Raw genomic sequence first — 18,097 nt, 5'->3', positions numbered from 1 at the left:
ATTTACAAAAAGCTCGTTTGTCGAAAATTTCTTTTTCTGCTTCAACTGAAGTGGGTGTTAGCCTCAACCCTGACCGCTGCACACTGCCGGGGTCGCGGAATACCCCACGTCAAAAAAGTCTTGAAACATCTCTAGCAATGTTATTTTTTCCAGTGATAGTGAAGATGAATGAAAAAATATTCCTACTGCGCACTACAGATGAATTTGAGCAAATTGAAATAAAACAAGCTAAGACATCAACAATATGCAAACGTAAAAAAAAATTAAACGGTGCAAAATGATTAAACACTGTGATATTTTTTATCTCAATCCAACGATTTTGGGCTTATTATCTTCACAATAGAGATCTCCAGAGATTACCTAAACAAAATTTTGCAATTAGTTAAATGTTGAATTTATGTACTTACAGTACAATAGATTCTCGTCAACAATTACATTTGCACATTAATACTATGTCATAATGTAAGATTTCTTGAATGCTTTTCCCACGATTTCTGTTAAACAGCCACCATAGTGATTTTATGGTCAACAAAATAAGCTCAAAAATATTGGAATCAGATCATAAACACAGAGTTCATGACATTGCTGGAGATTTTTTTTCTTTTCCTAACTTATTCAGATGGTGCGACTGATTCATCTTTGAACACATTTATTGATACCCACAGTTGCTGTTGAATTCGCAAGCTTTGTATTCGAACATAACAGTTATTAATTGTTGAACAACGAGCATGATGACATGTCTTTGGATGCAAAGTTACTTTTTATAAGTAAAAGCAAACCTCAGGGGGCCGACACAAGTTTATCGCTGGCGTCAAAGCAGGTCCTGCATGAAGTCTATGAGAAGTTTGCAAGTGAAAATAAATGTACATCATATTTGTGATACATTTCCTTTTAATATTATCGTGGGAGAAATAGCCCTGAAAATTTTGAAAAGTACTGTTCAAATCTCCCAATATTATTTGGTTGCATACTTAATTCATTCCGTTTATTTAATACTAGTTTCTGACGAATCGTTGCTGCGACTTTACGGCATATTTGGTTCAACTTTTGAGCGTGCTCTTGAGCTATACGAATCGGAAAGAGTAAAAAAGATTTGCGTTAAATCTGAGCCAGGAAATAGTGTGAATGATGCTCGGTGGCTATTGCAAGTGACAGGCATATCTGGTGAAATATATACATTATTTCCTGAAGTTAATTTCTGCAGCTGTGCATCATTCAGGTATACCATTAGATAAATAGACTCTGGCTAAGTCTTTCGAATTTCTGAAACTTTTTTGACTCAAGGGCTGAAAAATATTAATTATAAAAAATACATTACAGATATCGTGTTCTCAATGATCAAGCAGAACATACATGTAAACATATTTTAGCAGCTTGGCTATCTTCTGTTGATAACAAGAAACTTTCTGTACAAGAAATTGCATCACCGCTGTTCCGTGATTTGATGAGGTTCCATGTAACATTTTGACAAAATGAGTCAAGACACTGCGATTTATCAATTAGTTGCAAAGCTGAAAAATCTTAAGACTGTTGTTCAACTACTGAAAGCGGTCAACTTCAAAGAGGTGTGCATGCTATTTTTGATGAAATTTATAACAGCATTCAGCTATGCAGCTAGAAACAAATGGTGTAATTCATAAAAATTTCAGACCGCTACATGTTTTGGCACATACAATGGACTGAAAGTAACGGTTGAGGATGCAAAATGTATGCAAGCAAGTGCGTATATTCCTACAGAAATATTTGAAGAATTCAATTTGAAAGAGGATGTGATATTCAGAATTAATTTGTCAGTATTAGTCGAGTGCCTGTGTATGTTTTGGGGAGAAATAAACACTCAGGGTAGCTCGGTTGCTCTGCAATTATTTTATAGGGTGGGTAGAAGTAAATACACAAGGTTTGTCACTTCAGAACGAAATCAGATTACAGCTCGATCTGAATTGCAGGGTGTTGGGTATCCTGTAACTGTACTCATTGAAGAAAACGGTATAGTGACTGATTGTTCGCTGAAGACTCAAGAACCAGATGAACTATTGGATTTCAATCTTGCTCAAGATAATGTATTGAACAAAGTATTACTCAAAACCGATTTACTCAAAGATGTTTTGTCGGAACTAGATCCAACCTGTGATGTGATAGAGGTAATTCATTAATGACAAATAGGCCGTATCATCTGAATCAAAAGCTGGGAAAAGAGAAAGAGCCATTTGAACAATTTCCAATAATGTAATTTGTGCCAATGATGGCGAACACCAATGCAACAACATTCTTACTCTGTAATAGAAATACATCCGAGCAGATTACAGTATCATAAACTACGATATCAACAATTTTAGAAAGGATTTTATAATTAGAATGGTCAAAATAATTAAACGCAAGAATTTTGGATCCGATTCTAATGTTTTTAATTTCATTTTGCTCGCTGACCAGACTTCCACAAATTGTCAAAAAATATTCCCAAAATTTTACATTGTAGTAAAGTTACAGTGCGCAAATGTAATTCTTGACAAACATTTGTTATACCCCACCTAAACACAACTCTGTTTTTATGTGGATTGGAGATTTTCATGGTCAACAAAATAATCCCAAAAAACAATAATCAATATTGGATCAAAAACACCAGAGTTTGATCATTCTAATTGTAAAGCCTTGTCTCAAATTGTTTATATTTAGGCTTATTTAATTCAAATCTGTGCAAATTGATTTCCATTACATAGATAAAGATATCGTTTCATTCGTGTTAAATATTCTTACCACGAATGACATTGCTGGAGATTTTTTCAACAGTATTTTTTTTCTCGTTTTCTAACATTTGGTTCAGGTGATACGATCTATTTATCCTTGAGTCTATCAACACGAGCCAACTAATCTAGACTTCCACGTCTTCTTCAATGGGCGATTGATGAATGTTAAAATTTTCTTTCAGCTTTTACTATCACCTGAACCGCCATACTTGAGAATAAGTACAGATGGAATAGCTGGAGAGTGCCAAGTCGAAGTACCTCGCGATAGTAACCTTATAGAAAGTTTTCAGTGCAGCACAACGGCCAGTTCGTGTTATAAACTAACTCATTTCAAACCAGCTATGAAACCATTATCCTGTGCTATTATTGTGTCAATAAGAACAGACAAATATGGGCTGCTTTGTTTCCAGTACAAGGTCAAAGCAGAAGATGGCCACACGTGTTACGTAGAATATTACGTGAGTCGTACAGTTGTTTCAAAACTTAATCCAAGAACTTGGTAAACAACTGTGTATTTTACTTCTACTTTTAAACATTTTTTTTGCAGATCTCTCCTGTTGTGGACATGGACGAGTGATATTATACTATCACGTATAAAGTTGAATATCGATTATTACTACCGTGTTCCACAAACTGGGTCATTTTTCTTATCTGCAGCCTCCAGAGGCTTGTAAGTTTAAGTACACTTTTGTTTCTTTGTAATTTATTTACTTATTAGAAGTTAAGTTTGGCAAATATGTCATTTGAGATAAGCAAGTTTTATATTTTAATATGCTTGTGTATTTATAACATGTGAATTCTGAACTGAACTGAATTCTCCGTGGTCAATTATCAGGCGTAATGTATAATGAAAGTCATTCGACGAGCAAATACATAAGGTTGTAAAAAAAACTAATCGTTCTTTCTCAGAAATAATGAATTTTTCGATGGAATATTATATGCAGGATTTCAAATCCCGTAGAAATTCGCGCTTTAATTTCAATGCAAAATTATGAAAGGTCATTATAATGATCGTACAAAGTCGATATCAACAGAGAGTGCTTATCGAACTGTGTAACAGCTACCCAAGCAGTTTTTAATAAACAGCCAAGATATAATATATTTATACAGATCGATGCCAAAAGACATCGTCATTAATGTCAAAAGACAACCACGAACAACAATATTTCCATGAACAAACTAAACCGCTCTTTATACCTTTTTAATTCTCACATCTCACTTCACGCTCGCTTCACACTTTTTCCGTTTCCTTTTCTTCTTGCTCCTCTTCTGTGTCGTCATTGACTTCTCCTTCATCACCATTTACATCTTCTTCTTTAAGGTTATTTCCTCTTTTGAGGTATGTGCGTGAAAAATTTGCTACCTCAGTCACTGTCGTCGGTATTTCGGGGCGGTCGAGTCAATGGCCGACGACTCTCCTCATCAGAACCATAGATTACATCTTCGTCCGATTCGTTAATCATAGAAAAAGCTGGGTTGTCTTTCGTTATCGAAGAATCTATAAAGATGAAATATATACAAAGGATTCTCACCAACAAGGAGAGTATTAGACCTCTCGATCATGGATGCTGCTCAAACTGCTGGGGTCTATTCCTTGATATAAAATCTGGAGCCTGTGATATGTAGTTTCATCTAATATACATCTCTTCACTCCAGTTGCAACTGATTATAGTAGCATTTTTGCGTTGAATTTTAATTTCCATTGTCCTCTTATGAAGCTTAAATTATATGAAATCTCATATAGATTTAAGTACGAATGGATATATTATTTCAGAACTGTATGAAGTAAATATGAATTCCAACAAGCTTATTTATTCCCATTAGATGAAACTACACGTCAGGGGCTCCATATTTTGGGCTAAAGAAATACCCTGACTAATTTCAACCGAAATCATAATTTGGAAGCTTGATTCATTACACGTAAATGGAACAAAATTGGAGCCATAAAAGTTGGTGAAACTTGAAAATTGACAAGAAATTTCATTCACGTGCTGTTCCTACGGACAGTAAACAATTGAATATTGATTGAGTTCGTTTTTACTCACGTTGCCCATACACCTGCTGCAGAGCTGGTGCGTAGACATAGGCCATTGTGTAGAGATAAAAGTTGAGGAGGCCATAAAGTGCCATAAACTGAGCTGAAGTTCTGTAATACGTCGACAGTCGGGAAGCGAAGCTGTCCTCAAATACGCCAGTACCAAAATGTCGTGTTGTTACCAAAGTGCAAACGCCGGCAACAACGCCAGCCAAAAGCGTGAGAAAACGCAACCTTAAATCTGCACAAACATATGTAATGAAAACCGGAAGAGGCTGTTTTTCAGATACCTCAAGAGAACTGAAATAAATACTTACGAGGAAAGTATCAATCAAGTATCCAGATCATGGTTTCTGCTGCAACTTCTGGCGGTGTTTCTTTGGCCTAAAATATACAGGGTATCCTATTTTGACGAAAATGGTCAGACATTCCTGAAAACAATGGTTTTATCAAAACATGAACGAGTCCTCCTTAAAACCATACAACTTTTGTACAAAACCTATGATGATAAAACTATTGCTTTTGAAAATATCTGACCTCGCTCTTTGAAATCGAACGTCCTATAAAGCTTTTGATGAGTATAAGTTTCATTCAATGGGCCTTCCTTCGTTTGATTTACAATAGATCAGATTCACGAAAATTATTAAATTACTTTAATGTTATTCTGAAATAATATATCGATTGAATTTATGAGATCCTCTTATTGAAATTTCATCAATGAGCAATGAAAATTAATACACACACACACACTCACACTCAGACACACACACACACACACACATTTTCGCATATATATAGGCGAAAATACATGACAGATTCCGTTTCTTACCGCATTTTATAGATAAAACTGCCTATGTAATTAATTGTAACCGAATCCGTGAAAAGAGGCCGGTTATATTAAACTAACTATCACAGGCTTCATATTCTAGGCCTAGGAAACAACCTCGGAAATTTCACCACAATCTATGATCCAGAAGTCTGATGCTCTCCTCGTCAGTTAAAAAATACGTAAACATTATTATCGTGTGTTACCGAAATAAGGCATCGAGCGCAATTCGCTGTACGCTCGCAGTATCAACAAAAGAAGATATGCCACATAAACTCCTCCAACTGTGAAGAAGAATACCTTGAACCCCTGAAAGTATTAAATGAACATTTGTTGATTAAGCAAAGGTTGGAAAGTACCACTGTCGGGACTATTTGAGAATAACCTTGAAAAAGACAGACTTACGTAATAATTTGAAGTATCTAGGACGTAATTGTAGGTAGGGTCTTCGAGTTCGGTGCACCGTAGCCACATGGCAAGAGTTAGGGCTGCACCCCATAGCATTCCAACAACTACCAGTTTGGGTAGGTAAAATGTGGCCAGTCGCCTCTCATTCTAAATGCAAATAGACAAATAAAAAAAGTGAACTTTTATTATTTGGTAATCTGGGTTTACCTGGTTCACACGCTAATTTTAATGATGATATTAATGAAGCCATTGCAGTTTGAATGCGCACCTGTCGTAGACCGTGATAGACACAGAGCCAAAACATGAGAATAGCACATAAAAAGGTTGTTTGCAGTATGGCATCCAGCATTCCAGGTACCCAAGAATTCACCAAAAAAGTCATTGGAAAAAGTGGATCTAGGACAGGAAAATACGAAGTTCATCATCAATTGACAAAATATCTCGACATCCAGCGTTCAGTATTTTACACTCGAATAAATATTAACAGCTGTATTTTCTGTCAGTCAAGCGATCAGCAGGGGTCAGTGAAATGACAGATGTTCTAAACTAACATTGTTCCGTACCTTGTTTATTGGAATAACGATCATAATCAGATGAAAAACTTACTGTTATAAAGAATCAGGAGTGGCAGGAGAATGGACAACCACTTCTGTTCGATGGACCAATCGTGGACAGGATATTTTCGCAGTGAATGACCAAACCAACACTGAATTATATAATACAACATCATGAAATTGTGAAAATTACAGTAACGTGATCAAGTTCAATCTTAATGTAATAAAATGTGTGATATACCGTTACTATGAATGTTGCCAGAAGAAAGATCAACCTGAACCATATCTCAATCTGCGTGAATGCCGGATTGTAATTTTTGAACTGTGAAAGAAAACTTCGTTAGTAATGAAGTGATAACCGAAATGAGTACTCTGTAAAGACAACGTCACATTCTCACTAACATAGAATGTGAGGTCACGAATGATGTATCGCTGATAAAAACTTTCTAGGCCATGGAAACGCACAGTAATGATGTAATGCGGATAGTCGAGGAAACCGAGGTGCACCACAACTAACTCCTCGCAAGATTGGCGTTCACACTTGAGATGCCTCGTCCTAGAGAATGAATAGTGTGAAATTTGAGGTAGTAATGACCAGTTAAAATAAAAAACAAAATCATCTGACTATACCTGTTGTGGCCAGCCTCTGGTGCCAAAATGGATACAGCTTTGCGATCTGACGCTTGACCGTCGACGGAGACGCTGACTTGAAAACTCTCGTCGTATTTTTCATCTGGGAAATGTTGAAACATGAATTCGAAAAGCGAAAACATTAGGTCAAAGATAATTGCAAGGTTTGCTTACTGTCAACGTTCGAGGTGGACAATTTCGCGATGACCCAAAGCTGCTGGCTGTAGGTAGAAAGGGCAGGTGTCCGCATAATGTATGGTCCTGTGGCCATTTCGCTGCCGTTCAAATGGGCCTTTTGCTCTGTGGTTGAAGTTATTGGTGGACCTGTGAGTGAAAAACATGATCAAGTGTGGAATTTCTTGAATGGAGTTTCGTTTCAAGTTTGTTATCCAAAATACCTGCTAGGCCAATGAATACAGCGAGTCCAAAACACGCGAAGAATGCAACGAAAACCATGACAAATTCACGCTTGTGCATCGAATATAATCGCATTTGGACTGATCTGAAATAGTGCAAAGATGCAATGGTCGAATATTTTTGTCAAGCTTATTGCAATTGAATTAATCGAGAGTATTTAAAGAATTGTTCCAACCTTTCACAACGGTCATGGTGGTAGGCTGGTGCGATGTACTTGTTGAATTCGCTGAAGATATCGCTGAATTGAGAAAGTGCATTTCTGATCTTGAAGTTCCAGCCTCCCGACGGTAAGTGGTATGAATATCCTAAGCTTGCTCCATTCATCTTCGACATCCTGATAACGTAGTTCGACTGAGAACATTACGAAAATTATTGATGATATATCTATTCAGTCGTAACGCGATGACCAAGCTGTCAATCCTCATATTAACTGTCTTTTAATATTCCCACCATTCTCTTGTTCCATTGAAATTCAGCCAACTCCATTGTATGTTAATTATATGAATGGCAGTATAATGAGTTGAAATTTGTAACGTTAACCTGAAGTAATGTTGAAAAAAATCACAATTTTACAAATTTGTAACTAATTCGGATTGATTGCAATAGTAAGTGCAATATTTATTCGCTACATTCGAACCATAATCTATGTTCTTATACCATATTTTGTATAATTATAAATCTTTACAAACCAACAAAATGAAATTTAAAAAAGCTTCATTAGATTAGGGAAATAAATCCTTGAGTTCAAAAATAATGAGTTAGAGAAATAGATTAGGAAAATAACATAAAAATAATAGAAATTAATATTTTATTTTTCAATTTTATTAATATTAAAATCTATTACTGTCACTGTCTCGAGTAGAAATTTGATCAGGCTAGCCTGATATCCCAGCAGGCCCTGATCAGGTAGAAATCAGGCATCCCTTATTAAGGCACACCTGATATGGCCCTGGTCTGTTCGGCCTCAGGTATTCCTTACCGAGTCGTGCCTGTTAGCCCCTTGTCAGATTGTGATCAGGCATTCCCTACTGAGGCGTACCTGTTGGGCCACTGGTCAGGTTGTCATCGGGCATCCATTACTGAGGCACACCTGATGTGGCCCTGGTCAGGTTAGTATCAGGCATGTCTCGGTAGTGGCCCTAAGCAGGCTCAGATCAGGCAAACTCTACTATGGCACACCTGATCTAGCCCTGACTAAACCTGATACATCACATGTACCGTGAGCAGCCACCAGGTGTCATGGAAATCCGAGCCGTTCTTATGATGAAAATATCAAATGACTTATAATAAACTGTGGCCATCTACATACATAATCGTAAATACATCATATTGGAGTTTATAACTTGTGTCAAATTGGCTGCTCATTATTGGTAGCCTCAGCCTTGGATTGATATAAAATTTAATTTGTCACATATGTTTCGTAATTCAATATATCTGAACAAACACTGCTGGATCAGGTACTGCCTCAACCTGCCCTCATGAACGTCTGAGCAGCTTACGTTGCTAATTAAGGTCTGACCATCGTACCTGAACTCAGCCTCTAATCAGGGCATTTTTGGTCAGGCCCTGACCAGGTAACCTGATGTCTACCTGATCAGATGGCAAGGTAAGTCTGATCATGGCCTTTATCTGACAATGAGCCTGATAAATATTTCTACTCGAGGTACAAAGCATAGTTAATCGGGCATATGAAACGTCTAAGAAAATATCCCGAACAAAATTTATTCAGGGCTTCTCAAGGCATTTCAGAAAAAACGGGAGTTTTGATCGCATTAAAAAAGAAAACAAAAATTTCAACCACAGAAGGGAAGGAATAATTTGTGGAATTAGCCAGCTACGTTCCGAGATATCAAGTTCTTTTGTACCTTTCGAAGGGATGCACGAATATGTAATTACTGCGAACTACTGAGTATGACGCGGAATATTCGGAAAACCATCACGAGTTGGGAAACAGCACAACGGGGACGCGGGGACGCTGTTTCGCGTTCGTCGACCACGCGGTACCTGTCTTTCGAAAACTATAACAAAACGCGATGAACGGAAGGAAAATGCACCAACTACGGCGGCGCACGGCGCCTCGGCGATATCATATTGATCCTACGAACTGCATGCATGTATGTACCTTGAATGCAGCCTAATTATTGTTAGGATCTCAACACATACAATGGAAATTGACTGTTACATATGTCAAGGGTTGATACGGTGACTTGGGGCGCATGTGTGTATATTGTAATTTCAAGAAATTTGAAATTTGTTTACAATCTATATTTTTGATCGTACACTATTTTTTTCGGTAACTCAACGTAGGGGGTGGTCACACTGGTCACCCATTCGCGCTTCATTTTCGGATCAGGTTTGAATAACTGTTATGGATACGGAAGATTCGCGAATAACAGAACAATACACGGCCGAAAGATACTAGATTTGTCTCGAAATTAAACTTCGAAATTTGAAAAATGGTCGGTAATTGTTTGACTGCACGAATTAGTCTCGAAACTGCAATATCTTTCAACACTTCACACGGTCATTTCGAAATCGACAATATGATTCTTATGAAATTTAGTACACATTCTCTTCTCATACATAGTTTTCACAGGAAATAGAAAAATTTATGTCCAGGCTAGACTAAGCTATGACTAAGTTATGACCCAAATATGTGTTAAAATTCGATATAATTACTAAAAACCTACTGAAATTATCGAACCCACCACATCCTTAATTTATAACTGACAGAGTTTAGTTTATAACTGAATTATTCTAGATTCTGCTAAAACTGTACATCAAAATAGAATGTGTACCAAATTTGTTGACAATTCCACTATCGTTTCGACATAATCATGTGAAACATATCGAAAGGTGTTGCGTCAGGTATGATGAGTACAATTGAACAGTTAAGGACAATTTTTCTAATTTCAAAGGTTAAAATACAGCTAAACTAGTACATAGCTGTTAACCATACAATAGTTGGTTATTTTTTAACTTTCCTCGCATCAATAGCAATTTTCCAAAACTGACTGAAAAGTGAAGTGTATAAGGGTGTCCACATCCTTTAACGATTGTCTCAATTTTCTTCATCCCATAGTGGTGAAGAAACTCCATTGGTAGTAGATGCATGAATAACGGATGCGGAAATAAAATGATGCTAATCATTCATTTCTTCAATTAAATTCATTATCTGATCAAAAATAATGCAAACCAATGAGTGATACAGTTTCAAGTTACAAGGAATTCTAGTATGTACACAAGTATAAAAAGAAATAAAATCGTCGATTTATGTACATGTTCGGTATTACACTTAGTTATACAATATACAAATTGTTTTTTCATTTTATTTTAATATGCATATACAACGGAATCGTGATTCTAATCCCAATACTTGATTTTACCATCCCAGCCAGCTGTTGCAAGGCGAGAAGGTTCGTGAGGATGCCAAAGAGTCGAGATGCAAACACCGTCGTGAGCTTTCCACTTTTTGTACAGTTTTGTCGTCTTCCAGTCCCATATGTAACATTTACCATCTGCGTCTCCGGAAACCAGATAGCTGTAAGTAAAACGATGTTGATGCGTATCACAACTGAGTCGTAGGAAATGAATTCCTATCATAGGGCTGTGCGATTAATCGAATTATCTTGTTCTTTTTTTTTTAATTACTCGTTTTTTCGGTCAATCGATAAATCGGTCCTTTCAGTTAATCGATAACTTAGAAATAACAATTAATCGAAGTCTAAGATGAATTGTACAGCCTTACGTAAAGTACAAGCGGCACAAAGGCTTACCTCATATCTGGAGAAAAGTCAAGTCCGCAAGCATATCCGGCGACCATATGCCCGGTAAAAGTTTTCTTGCGATTCATTTTGAACCGATTAAGAGCCGAGAATATCACGATCTTATTATCCATACTTTGGCAGGCAAGCCACTTTTGGTTTGGAGATGGAGTAACAGCTGGCATTGAGTGCATCGTTGGATCAGCTATGTACTTCATATCTACTGGAATGTCCCTACAAAATATATTTTCAGTTAGAATATTGAGATTCCCGATGGTATACATTCATATATTTCTGTGTATACCAGATTTCAAGAACGCACGATTTAGAAAGTTTCACATGATTTCAAAGATCACTAATGATTTCACAAGATTTTAAGATTTGATGAGATTTCAGATGATTTCACAAGTGGTGTAAACCAGATTAGAAAATGGCTAACCTCTCACATTTCTTACATACCATTCCCACACTCTAAGACTTTTGTCGTCCGAAGTTGTGACGAATCTTCGATTTTCATCAACGAATGTAATCGTGTTAACAGCACCCAAGTGTCTGTCATATTCCTGAGTAATCTCACCAGACCTGATATCCCACTAATGAAGAGAAAATGACATTGATTAAATTGGGTCAATTCATACTGCAAAACTCATATTACTTACGCAAATGATTTTTTTATCACTTGTTCCAGCTACAAACAGATGCTGCTTGTCTGGATCAGGATTAAACTTTGCACAATAAGGTATTTTCCGACTGGTAAAACGGCTAAGGCAAGCGCCAGTCTCAGTATCCCAAAGTTTAACATATCTGTCGTAGCCGGCAGACAGAAACCGTTTTCCGTCATTATCAAAACTGACATCGCGCACAGCCTGTCGATGCCCGTAATAAGTACGAACACACCTCCTGTCTTTGTACACCTCCCACAGCTGTAAGAATAAATGAAACGTTAGTTAAGGTATGAGGCATTGTGCTTTATTAACAACTCACCTTGACTCTACAGTCCATGCTGCACGAAAGAAGTAAATGCGCCGTTCGTGGGAACCACCGAATTTGTGAAATACCCTTGGTGTGTCCTTCCCACGTATGAATTTGGGATTTTGGCAAGAAACATCGATCGGGTGGTGATTCTGACCGTAGATTGACACCCACATCTTGTGGTGCGTGCAGGAATGATCGACCTTGGTAATCCACACTGTCCTTGACTAAAAAAGAGTGAATAACAATGTGTTGCATATCGAAATCTAGCGAATTTCAACTGAATGACCATCAGCAAATTAAACTCACTGTGTAGCACAGTCTTCTCCTCAAGTGGTTTATCTTCGGTCTGTTTGCCCCTCTTGTTTCTTTTGGCTAAGATTTCTTCAAGCTCAGCAGCTTCTTCCTCGGTAGGTTTTATCACTCGTCTTTCGTCTACATAGCCTCCCCAAGGACCCAAGAATCCTTCAATATCGGCTGGATCATTGTTTCTGTTTCTTTTTCTCTTGTCTGCAGGTCTCAATTCTGTATTTTCAAATACTGTCTTTGCTCCAGTCTCTTCGGCAGCCTCTTTGGCGCCGACAAGAGTTTTTCCTTCTTCTGTACTACCGTCAACTGTGGGATCCAATGCGTACCCTGATGAATGAAAGTTTTTCCTCTAAATAAACTTCACTCGCAAGGGTTGCAGAATTGATGAACAAGTAACTTAGTTTGACAAGAACTTTTTTTTTTTCATTCCCACCTGATAAACTTGTACAATTCAACAGAAAAATCCGAACAAAAAGATATCGCTTAAATCCAATTTTAAAAGGTCGCTATCAAAATTGTAAGTTTCCCCATTAAATAGCATGGAGCAGATTACATTTTTTCAAATTCTTAATAATCAGCTGCATTCAATGATACAGACTCAATCGTGGAAGCAATTTGTAGAGAATGTAACTTTCCAAAAAGTGCCGAGGTTTTGTTGTACACTTAATAATTTAGCCACTAAAGATATTTAAAAATGAATTTCTACACAAAGTTAACTTTCAAGCTTACAAATTGTGAACCATTAAAGCTATAGACTTTGGTCCACGGAGCATATTTATAGAGAATTGAATTGCCTACAAATTCGCCATGAAGATTTTTATTGTAAAGCCAGTAATTTAGCCACAAAAAACATTTAAAAATGATTTTATGGAAAAAACTGACCTTTTACCCGAGTATCACAACTTACGAGTCGTTTGAGTTATAAATTTCACTCAATGAAAACTTTAGTCAAGAACTTACTTGTTTACTAATCGTAGTTCAGTGATGACAAGTGAAAAAAAAAAAATTTGAAATCTGTTCCATACCATTTGAATACAAAATCTTCGAATTTCAATTATTTGAACAATCTTTTAAAATTGGATGTAACAGTTTTCCGTTGGAGAGGATTTTGCTTATCTTATGGATAAGTTTTTCAGGTAGAGTTCAAAATAAAAATTTTGCATCAAAACACCCTAATATACAGTCATGGGTAATACCGACCATAACTTGTAAAAGTTCGACGCTGGTTTTCGAACTGAAATTCACTGATATGCGCTTGTTCCACGTATCCAGAGAGCATGTTTTTTGTTGCTCTCTGCTGCTGTGTTTTGAATGGATTATCTGGTCCTACATCAGGTGCAAAGAGTTCCTCAAATTTTGGATTGTGCATTACCTCTTTCGACGTAGAATCTATGTGTCGAACGCATAGTTCTGTGCCCTAATAAACAATTTAAATGTGATAATTAACAATGCCAATTTAATCACAAGGTGATATAAATAAATTTATTTACCGTTGGAACAACTTCTGGGGCTAATCTGACTTGGAGGGCGAGAGAAGATATGGATTTCCCTCCAGGCAGTGGTTTTAAATGTACTGCTTCATCGGTTGAAATGGTCGAATCGTTAACCTCAATCTCTGTTGCAGGGACACTTGATGCTTCTTCGGGTTCACTGTTATCATCGCTACTCACATACTCTTTGAGCGCGAGCATTTTCTATTTTATTCGACGCAACTTTTAACTTAGAAAGTATAAACCAGCAGGACTTATTTGCAAAACAGTATTTCGTTAGTCGTATGCTAGTGACGTTTAATAAATATAACTAAAGTACCAAACATAACTCGACACCCTCTGAAGCATTTGTAATGCATTTGTAAATGAATGTGTGTAGTTTTCTTAAAGTGGCGCTAGCAACCAGCTTGCATGTGGCGACGCATCAGAAAAACTTAGAAATTACAGAGTAACGTATTTATTACCGATAAAATCCCTACTGACACGTTCATTTACCAGCTGAGTCGTAATGATTACAGGCTGGACTTTCACGGGCGTCCAATTGACACGATGGTAACTTGACGCGGCATCGCCACGCCGTTAGCGGGAAAACTCGCTAATGAAAATGAGTACCGACGCAATGGCAAAAGCCGCGGATCGAAACATGATCGAAACCCACGTGGTTAGGTCAATGGCTAAGGTCCATTACATTTTTATTCTACGGATTTGAAAATCTAGAATTCCTAATTGGAAGTGTAAAGAAATGTAGTGAATAAAAAAGCGAGATCAAGAATCTGATTGCATATTCGAACTGTGCGCAATCGATTCCTCTCACAAAATTATGTGGATGTGGTGCATCGAAGAATTTGACTATTTTTCAAAATAGGCCAAATGTCCACTGAAAAGTTTGAAAGAAATTATTGTTTATCGTTTATTTCCTCATATAGGTTTTTACATACATTTGTATTTCAGTGTGAATTGTTCCTGCATGAGTCTAAACTCGCGCGCAGGGTTGTAGGATGTTTATCTGTTTAATTGTGTTATCTGCAAGTATGGTGCGTGGGGTGTAGATTTTTTTTTACAATATATTTTTCTATTGCTGTTTTTTTCTGTTTTTGTTAAAAGTTAACTGTTTCTTAATTTATATGTTCTAAATCCCTGTATTTGTCAACTCTTCGTATAGTGTTCTGCCTGCCTGTAGTAGCCATGGTGTAATTGATTTCTTGAAGGAGTACATCTTCATTTTTCTTCATTTGCGGGGGTAGTCTGTTTTATATTTTGTTTGCAATGTATTCTTCTATTTCTTGTCCATGTTTGGCGTGTGTTTTTGTGATAAATCTTGAACAGTATAGCTGAGGGCATAATTCCTTGCGGGGTTCCGCAGAGTAACTTCGTTTTCTCGCTGTATGTGTTTCCAATTTTCGCTCTCTGTGTTCTCACCTTCAGGTAGCTTCGAAACCATTTTGCTGTTCCTTGTATTCCTGTTGCCTCGAGTTTGTTGAGTAATTATTCATGCGGTATTGTATCGAAAGCTTTAGCAAGATCCAGGTAAGTTGCCATTACTTTTTTGCCTTTATCAGTGCTGCTTTGTACGTGGGTTATCAGTTTATGTGAAGTATTCGTAAAACTGCTTTCTGTCGCAAAGTATGTTAAAGCTGCGTATTAATAAATTTATTGTAGAGGTTTCTAGAACCTTAAACGTATTTCCCATTCATGCCAGGGCATTTAACTTGATTTTCTTATGTATATAAAGTAGAGTGGTATTATTGATTTGAATAACAGTGCATCTACATTGCAAATCAAACTTTCTCTACAAGTTTCCGGTAATATTTATAACAGCACGTCCATTTATTCCTAAAATATTTTTCATCGGAATCTTTATCCCACAAAGAAACCAGAACTACTACTTAAATATCTTAATTCACATATTGTCATTCATGCAAACAAAATATTCCGTTCAACGACTCTGTTCTAAAGTTCACATCTCATGTGCACGGCCTCCTGCATCTATCGAATGTTCATACTAGCTTTCAGACCACCAAAATCCTATTCAGATATCTGGCTGAATCACAGACTGCGGAGAGAGTTCATTAACATGTGATACTTATCTATTTGGTTGTGATTTGACTAATTGTAAGAAAGATTCGGAAAATTGACGGTAACACTGAAGTACTTCGAGCTAATTTTTATTTAATCTGAGGTTATGGTACGCTATTATATTGTAGTGCTATTATAGTGCAGCTAAATCATGTAGTTTCATATTTTATGTTCAATTTTTTCTGTTTCTCTATTGTTATATGGAATGCAAGGATAGGTGCTAAATTTTGCGCCGGCATTGATGCTGGTCTGGAATGCTGTATGCAGGGCTGTTTCCATGATAACGTCTCCGTTGATAGCTGCCGCGCAAGCGTCCGCATCCAGCATCGTCACATGATCACCTTCCACATAGTGTACGTCTACTCCTCCTGAAGTAAGCTGCACAAGTGAGAATCAGTGGTCAATATGAGGACGATAATGTCAAACTTCCTAATCTACATCCAAGAAACATCGGGGTGAACTAACCGATCCTAGACCATAATCCTCTGGCGCCATGCTTAGTGATAAAATTTTGGGTTTGAGTAGAGTTATCGGTGTTCTTATTGGTGCTAATGCTGAAAAGTCGTATTTAAGGAGGGCTTTGATTCTATAATAAATAGCCGAACACATCGCTTTTTGGTCTTCTAGCGTGAAGTCCAAATTTTTATCCTCAGGTAGGGTCTTCGTGAATGCTGTTAGCTTGTCTTCCCAAGTAATGCAATTCTGTAATTCGTCTAGAAGCTGAAAACAATATAATTTTAATAGTACTTTTTTATAAATTTTTCGTTCCTACAAAGTATAAGATAGTTCACAAAAAGATGTGATGAATAGTATAATGTGCATCAAGGGAGGTAAGTAGGTGTTTTTAGTACAGCGCGATGTCTGCAGAATGAGTCATAGAGTCGTACCGAAGACAAGTTCGGCAAACAGCGCGGGAGATAAAACACTTCCTTTACATGGCGCACACCATATTTTCTATAACACATGTTCGAAATACGCGTTTTCGAGTCTTCTGAAATGAGCCGCTGAGCTGGACGTAGCTGCTCTGCGACATTGTAAATATCGTAATGAAAAGGTTGTCTGTAGTAATGAAGCACAAAAATTATCCGCTAAAGGAAGCATATTCCGCATTTTTTTCCTGTGCCGAGTTTTATTTACCCTCTTTATTTCTCCGGTCAAGAAGCTGCAATTTTCGGCCCTGTTCATACGCTCGAAAACCAACGTTTTTCGTGTATGTGTTGTAGAAACCTATTAATGGTGTAAATTTAAATTTACTTTAGTCCCAAAAGTTGGTGCCAAAATATTCATTATGTCAAATAGAAGAACGGATTGAAGTTCGTCGTCGGTATTTGTTCTTAAATGTTGGGTAGCCAGTGCCTTTATGTAATCAGGTGCTCCATCAATTAACACAAGACGACCATCGAAGTCTTCTTTTTCCAATCTTCTCACAATTTCAATTGCTAGTACACTTCCATAAGAGTATCCAACCACCACAATGCCTTTTTGACCCTTGCTTCTCGCTCTGACATGCTGTGAATTTGTGAATATAATTATCGTCAGGACTATTAGATTAATAACGCCAGTGTGGTCAAAATTTACTATGGATCTTATTACCGGTATCAATTGGTTGACCATTTCTTCTATTGATGTTAAATTCCACAAAGTAGGCCCAAGCTGCAAGCAGGTGGTTTGAGATCTGAGTTTGCTAGCCAATGACTGGAAGACGTTATGCGTTCCTTCGATTCCCGGTAGCATAAAAACTACCCGCCTTTCACCCTCCGATTTCGACATCATTGGTACGCAAATGTCTTTATTGATATGAGTTTTGCCCAGGGTTTGAATGAGTATTTTTAGGCCGCTCAAGTCTCCCGGTTCCGCGGTGATCGTCTTCTC

The 18,097-nt window shown here is 37.2% G+C and overlaps 3 protein-coding genes and 1 long non-coding RNA gene across 11 annotated transcripts; 2 read left to right on the top strand and 2 right to left on the bottom strand.

Moving 5' to 3' along the window:
* Positions 1–1,338: 1,338 nt before the first annotated feature.
* On the top strand, positions 1,339–3,626 carry LOC124176833 (cell cycle checkpoint protein RAD1). Its single transcript, XM_046558581.1, has 5 exons — positions 1,339–1,565; positions 1,650–1,874; positions 1,947–2,141; positions 2,927–3,202; positions 3,292–3,626. Exons 1-5 carry the CDS (start codon positions 1,473–1,475, stop codon positions 3,319–3,321), a joined length of 819 nt encoding a protein of 272 aa, XP_046414537.1. The 5' UTR covers positions 1,339–1,472; the 3' UTR covers positions 3,322–3,626.
* Positions 3,627–3,771: 145 nt separating this feature from the next.
* Positions 3,772–9,754, bottom strand: LOC124176830 (transmembrane protein 181). 8 transcript variants are annotated; one of them, XR_006869479.1, is made up of 15 exons: positions 9,480–9,608; positions 8,065–8,154; positions 7,790–7,965; positions 7,596–7,699; positions 7,372–7,521; positions 7,198–7,300; positions 6,970–7,123; positions 6,809–6,889; positions 6,620–6,719; positions 6,282–6,409; positions 6,011–6,160; positions 5,609–5,914; positions 5,317–5,443; positions 5,097–5,210; positions 4,879–5,020 (listed from the first exon to the last, which is right to left on the bottom strand). XR_006869479.1 is itself a non-coding variant. In XM_046558563.1 (14 exons), exons 2-14 carry the CDS (start codon positions 8,098–8,100, stop codon positions 4,109–4,111), a joined length of 1,650 nt encoding a protein of 549 aa, XP_046414519.1. In that variant the 5' UTR covers positions 8,101–8,154; positions 9,480–9,608; the 3' UTR covers positions 3,772–4,108. The 8 variants fall into 8 exon arrangements, 5 of the variants coding, with proteins under 5 accessions (XP_046414519.1, XP_046414523.1, XP_046414520.1 ...); XR_006869480.1 differs by having other exon boundaries at positions 5,723–5,914; XM_046558563.1 differs by lacking the exons at positions 5,097–5,210; positions 5,317–5,443 and adding an exon at positions 3,772–4,242 and having other exon boundaries at positions 4,790–5,020; positions 5,812–5,914.
* Positions 9,622–11,155, top strand: LOC124176834. Its single transcript, XR_006869481.1, has 2 exons — positions 9,622–9,728; positions 11,009–11,155. It is a non-coding gene; the product is annotated as an uncharacterized LOC124176834 (long non-coding RNA).
* LOC124176829 (pre-mRNA-processing factor 17) lies at positions 10,863–14,504 on the bottom strand. Its single transcript, XM_046558562.1, has 8 exons — positions 14,150–14,504; positions 13,860–14,076; positions 12,660–12,986; positions 12,363–12,577; positions 12,038–12,301; positions 11,838–11,971; positions 11,391–11,612; positions 10,863–11,155 (listed from the first exon to the last, which is right to left on the bottom strand). Exons 1-8 carry the CDS (start codon positions 14,348–14,350, stop codon positions 10,978–10,980), a joined length of 1,758 nt encoding a protein of 585 aa, XP_046414518.1. The 5' UTR covers positions 14,351–14,504; the 3' UTR covers positions 10,863–10,977.
* Positions 14,505–18,097: the final 3,593 nt, after the last annotated feature.

This window comes from Neodiprion fabricii, chromosome 2 (assembly GCF_021155785.1).
Source record: "Neodiprion fabricii isolate iyNeoFabr1 chromosome 2, iyNeoFabr1.1, whole genome shotgun sequence".
NCBI lineage: Eukaryota > Metazoa > Arthropoda > Insecta > Hymenoptera > Diprionidae > Neodiprion > Neodiprion fabricii.
This window is presented reverse-complemented; position numbering and strand designations above follow the sequence as displayed.

Bases quoted from the DNA above. Each gene is read 5' to 3' on its own strand.
- LOC124176830 (XM_046558563.1), bottom strand. From the start codon at position 8,100: ATGGAGTTGGCTGAATTTCAATGGAACAAGAGAATG. The intron at 7,522-7,595 runs GTATTTTGGATA...TTTCACTCACAG, and splicing joins TGTATTCATTGGCCTAGCAG to GTCCACCAATAACTTCAACC. The intron at 6,410-6,619 runs GTAAGTTTTTCA...TTCCTGTCCTAG, and splicing joins ACTCCTGATTCTTTATAACA to ATCCACTTTTTCCAATGACT.
- LOC124176833 (XM_046558581.1), top strand. From the start codon at position 1,473: ATGAGTCAAGACACTGCGATTTATCAATTAGTTGCAAAGCTGAAAAAT. The intron at 1,566-1,649 runs GTGTGCATGCTA...TAAAAATTTCAG, and splicing joins AAGCGGTCAACTTCAAAGAG to ACCGCTACATGTTTTGGCAC. The intron at 3,203-3,291 runs GTGAGTCGTACA...TTTTTTTTGCAG, and splicing joins CGTGTTACGTAGAATATTAC to ATCTCTCCTGTTGTGGACAT.
- LOC124176829 (XM_046558562.1), bottom strand. From the start codon at position 14,350: ATGCTCGCGCTCAAAGAGTATGTGAGTAGCGATGATAACAGTGAACCC. The intron at 14,077-14,149 runs GTAAATAAATTT...ATTGTTTATTAG, and splicing joins CCCCAGAAGTTGTTCCAACG to GGCACAGAACTATGCGTTCG. The intron at 12,302-12,362 runs GTGAGTTGTTAA...TTATTCTTACAG, and splicing joins GCATGGACTGTAGAGTCAAG to CTGTGGGAGGTGTACAAAGA.